The sequence below is a fragment of the Bison bison genome, unplaced genomic scaffold (genome assembly GCF_000754665.1).
Source record: "Bison bison bison isolate TAMUID 2011002044 unplaced genomic scaffold, Bison_UMD1.0 scf7180017864377, whole genome shotgun sequence".
Lineage (NCBI taxonomy): Eukaryota > Metazoa > Chordata > Mammalia > Artiodactyla > Bovidae > Bison > Bison bison.
The window spans coordinates 268782-278989 of NW_011494949.1; the positions used below are offsets into that span (position 1 = coordinate 268782).

At 48.9% G+C, this 10208-nt stretch overlaps 1 protein-coding gene across 1 annotated transcript in view; it reads right to left on the minus strand.

Annotated features, from left to right (window-relative positions):
• ZDHHC11 (zinc finger, DHHC-type containing 11) overlaps positions 1 to 10208 on the minus strand; it is a 34176-nt gene that overhangs the window by 7183 nt on the left and 16785 nt on the right. The window contains exons 11-17 of the mRNA XM_010857129.1: positions 10138 to 10154; positions 9799 to 9932; positions 9383 to 9597; positions 9231 to 9323; positions 8683 to 8730; positions 8446 to 8558; positions 7462 to 7568 (exon numbers count right to left, since the gene is read on the minus strand). Of these exons, the coding sequence (XP_010855431.1) occupies positions 7462 to 7568; positions 8446 to 8558; positions 8683 to 8730; positions 9231 to 9323; positions 9383 to 9597; positions 9799 to 9932; positions 10138 to 10154 (727 nt within the window). The remainder of the gene's footprint in view (positions 1 to 7461; positions 7569 to 8445; positions 8559 to 8682; positions 8731 to 9230; positions 9324 to 9382; positions 9598 to 9798; positions 9933 to 10137; positions 10155 to 10208) is intronic.

The following is a 10208-nucleotide window of genomic DNA, read 5'->3' on the forward strand; positions in this document are numbered from 1 at the left end:
CGGAAGAGGGCAGGAGCTCCTTGGGCGTCTCTCTGTGAGGACGGGGGTGGGGGCGGTCAGCAGGGGCGCCTGGCTGCGGGTGGGGTGCTGCACACGGCCCCCTCCCCCGCAGGGCTCGGAGCAGCTGCCTGGGCTTGTCCCCCGCCCCGAGCACCCCGACCTCTGTGCGTGCCAGTCTGGCAGCAGTGGGGCAGGGGCCTGCAGAAACGCACAAGGGCACAGAGCTGGGCCCACGGCCATGGCATGGCCCCTGCCCGCGGAGGCCCCAGGAGATGGACCCTCAGGGGGCGGCGTCATCACACGAACAAGAGGGGGGCTTGGCCCTGCACTACGGACCTGACGGCGGAGCATAAGGGCAGCTCTGGCTGGTCAGAGCTCCAGGCCCACCATCCATGGGGACGCGGCCCTGGGAGTCTTGACCGTCCGTGCACAGCGCTGAGCACAGCCCAACGTGCTGGCTGGCATGTGAGCTGCTGGGAATGTGTCCGCTTTGTCACTTGGTCTATGTAGCAGTGGGGATGGGCGCAGGCCACACCTGCAAGATTGGACAGTGCACGCCTGCCTGTCTGTGGTCATCCCCACTCACGTTTTCATCCTGGCCGGTCAGTCCCAATAATCCAATCCAGTTACAGTCCCACAGCAGCAAAGAGTCCAAAAGGAAAACTCCCCATAAATCGGTCTGATCACTGCTGCTAGAGATACACTCTGTAAAGTCCTGCAAGGTGCTTCCACTAAGCACCCGTGAGACACGGCAGTGCCCAGGATTCAAGCATATTCGCAGGTCTCTAGAAGCCCAGATGCCTGACCTGCTCCAGCAGCACCCCCCAGGCTGTGTCTCCTGCTCACTGTTCGTTTCCAAGGCCAAGCATTTAGCATCACACTAACCAAGTCTGTGCCCCAACACTGAAGCCAAAGAAGCTGAAGTTGACCGGTTCTATGATGACCTACAAGACCTTCTAGAACTAACACTTTAAAAAAGACATCCTTTTCTTCACAAGGGATTGGAATGCAAAGTAGGAAGTCAAGAGATACCTGGACTAACAGGAAAGTTTGGCTTTGGAGTACAGAATGAAGCAGGGCAAAGGCTAACAGAGTTCTGTAAAGAGAACGCACTGGTCATAGCAAACACCCTCTTCCAACAACACAAGAGATACCTCTACATGGGGACATCACCAGATGATCAATACCAAAATTAGATCGACTATATTCTTCACAGCTGAAGATGGAGAAGCTCTATATAGTCCACAAAAACATGAGCTAGAGCTGACTCTGGCTCATATCATCAGCTCCTTATTGTAAAATTCAGACTTAAATTGAAGAAAGTAGGGAAAATCACTAGGCTATTCAGGTATGACCTAAATCAAATCTCTTGTGATTATACAGTGGAGGTGATTAATAGATTCAAGGGATTAAATCTGATAGAGTGCCTGAAGAACTATGGACAGAGGTTAATATCATTGTACAGGTGGCAGTGACCAAAACCATCCCCAAAAAAGAAATGCAAGAAGGCAAAGGGTTGTCTGAGGAGACTTTACAAATAGCTGAGCAAAGAAGAGAAGCAAAAAGCAAGGGAGAAAGGGAAAGATATACCCAACTGAATGCAGAGTTCCAGAAAATAGCAAGGAGAGATAAGAAGGCCTTCTTCTATGAACAATGCAAAGAAATAGAGGAAATCAATAGAATGGGAAAGACTAGAGATCTCTTAAAGAAAATTGGAGATATCAAGGGAATGAAAAGGACAGAAATGGTAAGGACCTAATAGAGGCAGAAGAGATTAAGAAGAAGTGGCAAGAATACACAGAACTATATAAAAAATGTCTTCCTGACCTGGATAACCACGATGGTGTGGTCACTAACCTAGAGCCAGACATTATGGAGTGTGAAATGAAGTGGGCCTTAGGAAGCATTACTATGAACAAAGCTAGTGGAGGTGATGGAATTCCAGCTGAACTATTTAAAATCCTAAAAGATGGTGCTGTTAAAGTTAGCATGTCAATACATCAGCAAATTTGGAAAATTCAGCAGGGCCCACAGGACTCAAAAAGGTCAGTTTTCATTCCAGTCCTAAAGAAGGGCAACAACATTCAAACTATAGGACAATTGTACTCATTTCACATATTAGTAAGGTTATGCTCAGAATCCTTCAAGCTAGGCTTCAGCAGTACGTGAACTGAGAACTTCCAGATGTATAAGCTGGATTTAGAAAAGGCAGAGGAACTAGAGATCAAATTGCCAACACTCACTGGATCATAGAGAAAGCAAGGGAATTCCAGAAAAGCATCTACTTCTGCTTCATTGACTACGCTAAAGCCTTTGACTGTGTGGATCACGACAAACTGTGGAAAATTCTTCAGGAGATTGGGAATACCAGACCACCTTGCCTGTCTCCTGAGAAACCTGTGTGAGAGTCAAGAAGCAGCAGTTAAAGCTGGGCATGGAACAGCTGAGTGGTTCCAAATTGGGAAAGGAGTACATCAAGGCTGTATATTCTCACTCTGTTTAACTTAGATATGCAGACAATACCACTCTAATGGCAGAACGAAGAGGAATTAAAGAACCTCTTGATGAAGGTGAAAGGGGACAGTGAAAAGGAGGGCTTAGTTCAAAAAACTAAGGCCATGGCATCAGGACCCATTGCTTCATGGCAGGTAGAAGGGGAGCAAGTAGAAAGGATGACAGACCATTTCCTTGGGCTCCGAGATCACTGTGGACAGTGAGGCGGCCATGGAGTTAAAAGGCCTTGTTCCTTGGAAGGAAAGCTGTGACAAACCCAGACAGCACGTTGAAAAGCAGAGACACCACTTAGAGACCATCACTCAGAGACCATCGCTGACAAAGGTCTGTGTAGTCAAAGCTCTGGTTTTTGCAGTAGCCATGTACTGTGAGAGTTGGATCATATAGACGGCTGAGTGCTGAAAAAATGATGCTTTTGAATTGTAGTGTTGGAGAAGACTCTTGAGGGTCCCTTGGGCTGCAAGGAGATCAAATCAGTCCATCCTTAAGGAAATCATCTCTGAATATTCATTGGGAGGATAAATGCTGAAGCAAAATATTCAATATTTTGGCCACTTGATGCAAAAGAAGAAGAGGGCAGCAGAGGATGAGATGGTTGGATAGCATCACCGACTCAATGGACATGAATTTGAGCAAACTCCAGGAGATAGTGAAGGACAGAGAAGCCTGGCGTGCTGCAGTCCGTGGGGTCACAAAGAGTCGGACACGACTGACTGAACAACAATGAGTCCGTCGCTAGGCTGACTGCAGATGAGCCCAGGAAGATTTCCGCAGCAAAAGGGACGCATGTTCTCTTGCTCACTGGGTCTGGACGGTGGGAAACTTGCACACTTCCCACACAATCAACCTTTCAGTAAAGGAATGCAAGATTAGACTGAAAATGAAGAATAGTATTCCAAAAATGAGGAATGCAGTACATTCCAAAGATGCAATAACTTATATTCATAAAAAGCCATATATTCACAATATATGAAGTTTTTAAGGCTTCTAAAGAGTTCTACAATATGATTATAACTTTATAAGACATGATGTATGCTAATACACACAAAACATTTTTAAAGGAAGACTCGAAAGACACTAATCGAAGTGCCAGCAGCGGCGCCCGGGGGGAGGAAGGGATGCCCGTTTTCACACTGGGAAGTTCTGCAGTTTCCAAATTTTGTGTAATGAGTATACATTGATTAGGCAATTTGAAAAAAAAAAAAAAAGAGGCTTTTGTCTTGTTTACTTTTAGAGCTAAGTTTCCAGACTGATTCCAGTTAGTTTCTTACCAAAGGATAAAGGAAAAACTATTCTTAGATTTTATGTAAAGGACTCTATAGCTGGGTGATTCTTGAAGGTGGAATTCAAGCTGACTAAGATTTTCACTAAGTGCCAGTAAGTTCCTAATACGTTTGAAAGGGACTGACCTTTCACACTAAGCTATACTCCCTGATCATTAAGCAGAAATCTGCAGCAATTGTCAGCTTTGGGGAAATGGACTCCCGGTGCACGCCTGCCTTTCCCGGGTCTCTCTGCCAGCTGGGCTGGAGAGAGGGGAGATGTGGAGCCCCAGCAGCCCGATCTTCTCCGCCAGGAACGCTAGTGCCTGCCCTGCAGGTTTCCAGGAAGAAGGAGGCCGCGAGGGGCAGGTGTGCCTGGCACTTCCAGGCCCTCGATGCCCCCGCCACCCCAGGAGACTGGCTTCCTGGTTCTTCTCAACACAGCTGCTGAGCGGGCAGATGGGAAGGCAGGCTTTGTCCCTCTCACATAAAGTGCATACCTAACCTAACTCTAGTTCAAATCCCAGGTTTCTTGGAACTGCGCAAAATGATCTTTAAGCCTATAGGGAAAAATAAATGTGAAAGAATTGTCAAATGTAAAGAAAAACAAAAATATGAGAGGAGGATCCACCTGCCAGGTATTAAAAGGTAGCTAAATGAAGTCCTTTTTTGAGATTGAAATGGAAACTGGCTTTTTCCAGTCCTGTGGCCACTGGTGAGTTTCCCAAATTTGCTGCCATGTTGAGTGCAGCACTTTAACAGCATCATCCCTTAGGATTTTAAATAGCTGAGCTGGAATTCTATCGCCTCCACTAACTCTGTTCATACTAATGACTCCTAAGGCCCACTTGATTTTGCACTCCATGATGTCTGGCTCTAGGCGAGTGACCATTCCATCACGGTTATCTGGGTCATGAAGACCTTTTCTTGTGTAGTTTTTCTGTGTATTCTTGCCACCACTTCTTCATCTCTTCTGCCTCTGTCAGATCTTTCTGTTTCTGTCCTTTATCATGCCCATTCTTGCATGAAATTTTCCCTTGATATCTCCAATTTTCTTGACGGGATCTCTACTTTTTCCCATTCTATTGTTTTCCTCTATTTTTTTGCATTGTTCATTGAAGACGGCATTCTAATCTCTCCTCGCTAGTCTCTGGAACTCTGCATTCAGTTGGGTATATCTTTCTCTTCTTTGCTCAGCTATTTGTAAAGCCTCCTCAGACAACCACTTTACCTTCTGGCATTTCTTTTTCTTTGGGACGGTTTTGGTTACTTCCTCCTGTACAATGTTATCAACCTCTGTCGATAGTTCTTCAGGCAGGCTGTTGACAAAACTCTGTTAGCCTTTTCCTGCTTCATTTTGTACTCTAAGGCCAATCTTGCCTATCATTCCAGGTATCTCTTGACTTCTTGCTTTTGTATTCCAGTCCCTTGTGATGAAAAAGACATATATATATATATATTTTTTTTTCGTGTTAGTTCTAGAAGGTCTTGTAGGTCTTCATAGAACTATTCAACTCCATCTTCTCCAGAAATAGTGCTTGGGGCATAGACTTGGATTACTGTGACGTTGAAAGGTTTACCTTGGAGACAAACTGAGATCTTTCTGTCTTTTTTGAGATGGCACCCAAGTACTGCATTTCAGACTCTTTGATTGACTATAAGGGCTATTCCATTTATTCTAAGGGATTCTTGCCTGTAGTAGTAGATATAATGATCATCTGGATTAAATTTTCCCATTCCCATCCATTTTAGTTCACCCAATTCCTAAAATGTCACTGTTCAATCTTGCCATCTCCTGCTTGACCACGTCCAATTTACTTTGATTCATGGACCTAACGTTCCAGGTTCTTACGCAATATTGCTCTTTACAGCCATTGGACTTTACTTTCACCACCAGACACACCCACAGCTGAGCGTCGTTTCCGCTTCGGCCCGGCCGCTTCGTTCTTTGCGGAGCTATTAGTAATTGTCCTCCACTCTTCCCCAGGAGCATATTGGACACCTTCCGACCTGGGAGACTCATCTTCTGACGTCCTATATTTTTGCCTTTTCATACTGTTTGTTCATGGGGTTCTCCTGGCAAGAATACTGGGGTGGGTTGCCATTTCCTTCTCCAGTGGACCATGAAGGTATCAAAGAGGCAGAGGAACCAGGGATCAAATTGCCAACATCTGTTGGATCATAGAAAAAGCAACAGATTTCCTAAAAAAAAAATCTACCTCTGCTTCACTGACTACACTAAAGTCTTTGAATGTGCAGATCACAACAAACCACGGAAAATTCTTCAAGTGATGGGAGATGGGAATACCAGACCACCTGTATGCAGATCATGAAGCAACAGTTAGAACTGGACGTGGAACAACAGACTGGTTCCAAATCGGGAAAGGAGTACGTCAAGGCTGTATATTGTCACCGCTTATTTTTGCAGAGTACCTGATGCAAAATGTTGGGCTAGGTGAACTTCAAGCTGGACTCAAGATTGCTGGGAGAAATATCAACAACCTCAGATATGCATATGAAACCACTCTAATGGCAGAAAGTGAAGAAGAACTAAAGAGCCTCTTGATGAGGGTAAAAGAAGAGAGTGAAAAAGTTGGCTTGAAACTCAATATGAAAAACACTAAGATCATAGCCTCTGGTCCCATCACTTCACGGTCAATAGAAGGGGAAAAAGTAGAAGCAGTGACAGGCTTTATTCTCTTGGGCTCCAAACTCACTGCAGATGGCGACTGCAGCCGTGAAATTAAAAGACGCTTGCTCTTTGGAAGGAAATCAGTGACAAACCTAGTCAGTGTATTAAAAAGCAGAGATATCACTTTGTCGACAAAGGTCCATCTAATCGAAGGTATGGCTTTTCCAGTAGTCATGTATGGAGGTGACAGTTGGACCATAAAGAAGGCTGAGAGCTGAAGAACTGATGCTTTTGAACTATGGTGCTGGAGAAGATTCTTGAGAGTCCCTTGGACTGCAAGGAGATCCAACCAGTCAGTCCTAAAGGAGATCAGTCCTGAATGTTCACTGGAAGGACTGACGCTGAAGCTGAAGCGCCAGTCCTTTGGCCATCTGACGAGAAGAACCGACTCACCGGAAAAGATCCTGATGCTGAGAAATATTGAAGACAAAAGGAGAAGGGGGCAACAGAGGATGAGATGGTTGGATGGCATCACCGACTCAATGCACATGAGTTTGAGCAAACTCCGGGAGACAGTGGAGGACAGAGCAGCCTGGCGCACTGCAGTCCATGGGGTCGCAGAGTCGGACTTAACTCAGTGAGGGAACAGCAGCAAGTAAAGTCCAGTCCTTAAACAGCACAGTGTCCTGTAGGACACACAGCAGATGGACAGACCAGTGTCCAGAAGCAGATAGATCAGCTTCCAGGGAAACTTGGGGCGTCAGGAAGGCGTCCTTAGACTGGATGAGGAAAAGAGGACCATTTAGTTAACGAGACAACAACCACCAGTTAGGCTGTAATAAGACAACCTTGGCTCCTACTTCACTAAATAAAAAAAATTAATTGAAGATGGTTTGAAAACCAAAATATGAAGCAAATAAAAATTACGAAAGTGTTAGCAAGGAGTATGGAGGATATTCTGTGAAAAAAAGAACGATTTTTTAAAGCAAGGCAGTAGAGGAGAATATAGCTACTTCAGACGCACAAAACAGCTCTAGGGAAATGGCAACTTACCCCTGCTCGGAGGATCCCAGGGAGCTGTCCAGAGGCTGTGGGGAGAAGCACAGGATGCCGCCACTGTGGACACTGCGCTTGCCAGCACAGCTCCCGTGCATCTGCAGCTGACATGGAGGAGAGGTGCCTCGGGGTCTCACGGGGGAGCCCCCTTCCCCATGCCCTTGCTCATGTGTGAGTGTCTCTGCTTCTCGTTGGTAAGAAACAGGAAGGAGAAGGCTGGGTCACGAGAGATGTGTTTATTTTAGAAGAAAATGCCAACTCTTTGCAAAGGCTTGTAGCTTCACACCCCGCCAGCCACGTGTGAGCCTGCTGTGTACAGCCTTGCCAGCCCTGGTGGTTGGGCTTTTTGATTACGGCCACTCTGGGGGGCGAGTAGCGGTGTCTTATCGTGGTTTAGCTTGTGTTTCCTTAACGTGGAACGATGCTGATGTTGACCATCTGGGTTTGGTAAAGTGTGTTCAGATATTTCTCCCATTTAAAAAACCTGGTCGGTGTTCTTGTAATTGACTTTTGAAAGTTCTATACATATTCTGGGTACATGTATATGATTTGCAAATAATTATTTCTCTCTGTGGCTTATATTTTCATTTTCTGAATGGTGACCTTTAAAGACTAAAAGTTAACTCTGATAAGGAGCTGCAGAAATGGGTGGGTCTGAAAGGAGTCAGCCCTGTGGGCTTGGCCTTGTGGAGAGTGAATTCAGAAACGACACAACACACACACTCACAAGACTCGCCAAAGACCCACACACACAGAACCCCGCACGTGCACTGCATCACACACACACACCACACACTCACATATGCGTGCAACACCCCACCCCCACCTCACCAGCACAGAGGGCCCGGCCTCCAGGTGGCCTCGGGCCACCCCCAGTCCTGGATGGACAGATGGGGGAGCAGGGGCGCCCGTACCTGTGACAGGTGGCCTTGGGCCACCCCCTGTCCTGGGCGGATAGATGGGGGAGCAGGGGCGCCCTACCTGTGACAGATCTTCCATTTGTAAACTCACATCCTTCTTCCCTGTCTCGTGTTTCGACTTTTGCTGTTGGCGGCCCTGTGTCATGTAATCAAACGTGCTCAACCTTTTGGCCACTGGAAAGGAGAACACAGGCAAGAGACAGAGTCACCGCCCCCCATCCACTGCCCGCAGTGCTGGGAGCTGCTCCCAGCCTGGAGCCTGGGGAGCGGCCGGAAGGCCACCCCGAGCCCGGCTGACCTTCAGGCCGCAGCCGGCAGGTGCCCGCACCCGTGGAGCCCACCCGCCCTGGCCCCAGGGGGCCTCACAGGCCCGCAGCAGTATGGGTGCAGCTGTGTCTTAAATAAGGTGAGATAGCGGCCAGCACGTGGCAGACAGGCTCAGGTTATGAGAGTCTCTAATGTGTTTGTCAACAGAAGACCACCACTAACGGAAGGAAACACGATCCAGTCACGTGTCTCCGCCCTGGTGGTGTGGGGTGGGGCCTAACTTTTCCATTTCTCTTTCTCTGAAAACTGACAAACATGGGAACAGATGGTTTATAATTATTTCTGGAAAGAGAAAAGGCCACCCACAGAAGCCTATTTGCAGCTTGAGGAGCAGATGGAAGGCCGCCGCCCCCACAGCCCCTGGCGGGGGTCTGCTCCCCAAGGGGGGCCAGGGCTCGGCCCCTCCCCGGGGGCTCCTACAAGGGCTGCTTCTTCTCGGGCCTTCAATTCTTTCTCCATTGACTGCACACACCCTCAGAGGCCGTCGCAGTCTGGGGACGAGAACTGGGCCTTGCTGACGTTCTAGTGAAGACATCCACTCTTCTGCCCAGGTCTGCACAAAGCCCTCAGACGCAGGCTGCCGGCAGGCTCTGCGGGTCTCCTGGAGCCCGCCTGGAGTGACACGGGCGTGGACGGCGGTGAGCCCACAGAGGAGGAGATGCGGGACGGGCCTGCGTCCCTGGTCTGACCCTCGGCCTCTGTGCAGCTGCCCGGAGCCTCCTCACGCCTCTGCCTGAGGCCATCTCCCCCTCGCTCGCTGAGCACTCGCCACAGCCGGGCCAGGCTCCTTGCGGCCGCGGCCGTGTGCTGGCCTGGTGGCTCTGCCTCGGGCCCCGTGTCTGCGGGGGCTCGTCCTCCACCTCCTTGCCCCCCAACCACACAGGAGCTGGAGACGGCGTCGGCGGGTCCACTGTTCTTATCGTCCAGGATTCTGGCGGGTGCTTCTCTAAACGCCCTGTTCCTGCCTCACAGACTCCATCCCCGCATCTCTCTCAACACTGGCACTGCCCACTTTCTACCCCTCTGTGTTTCTGCAGGTCTCAGAGTAGAACTCAGCCCTCTGCCCTCTTGGGGTGTTCCTTTCTACCCTGAACTCATTGCTGGAGGGGGCGGCCTGCTGGGGACCCGTGTGAGCACAGGGGTGAAGGCCAGCAAACTTGGGGAGCACGTGTTCAGGTAGAGGCGGAGCCTGGGGAGCACGTACTCAGGTAGAGATGGAACCTGGGGAGCATGTGCTCAGGTAGAGATGGAACCTGGGGAGCACGTGCTCAGGTAGAGATGGAACCTGGGGAGCACGTGCTCAGGTAGAGATGGAACCTGGGGAGCACGTGCTCAGGTAGAGGGGAAGCCTAGGAGCACGTGCTCAGGTAGAGATGGAACCTGGGGAGCACGTGCTCAGGTAGAAGGGAACCTGGGGAGCACGTACCCAGGTAGAGATGGAACCTGGGGAGCACGTGCTCAGGTAGAGGGGGGAGCCTGGGAGCACGTGCCCAGGTA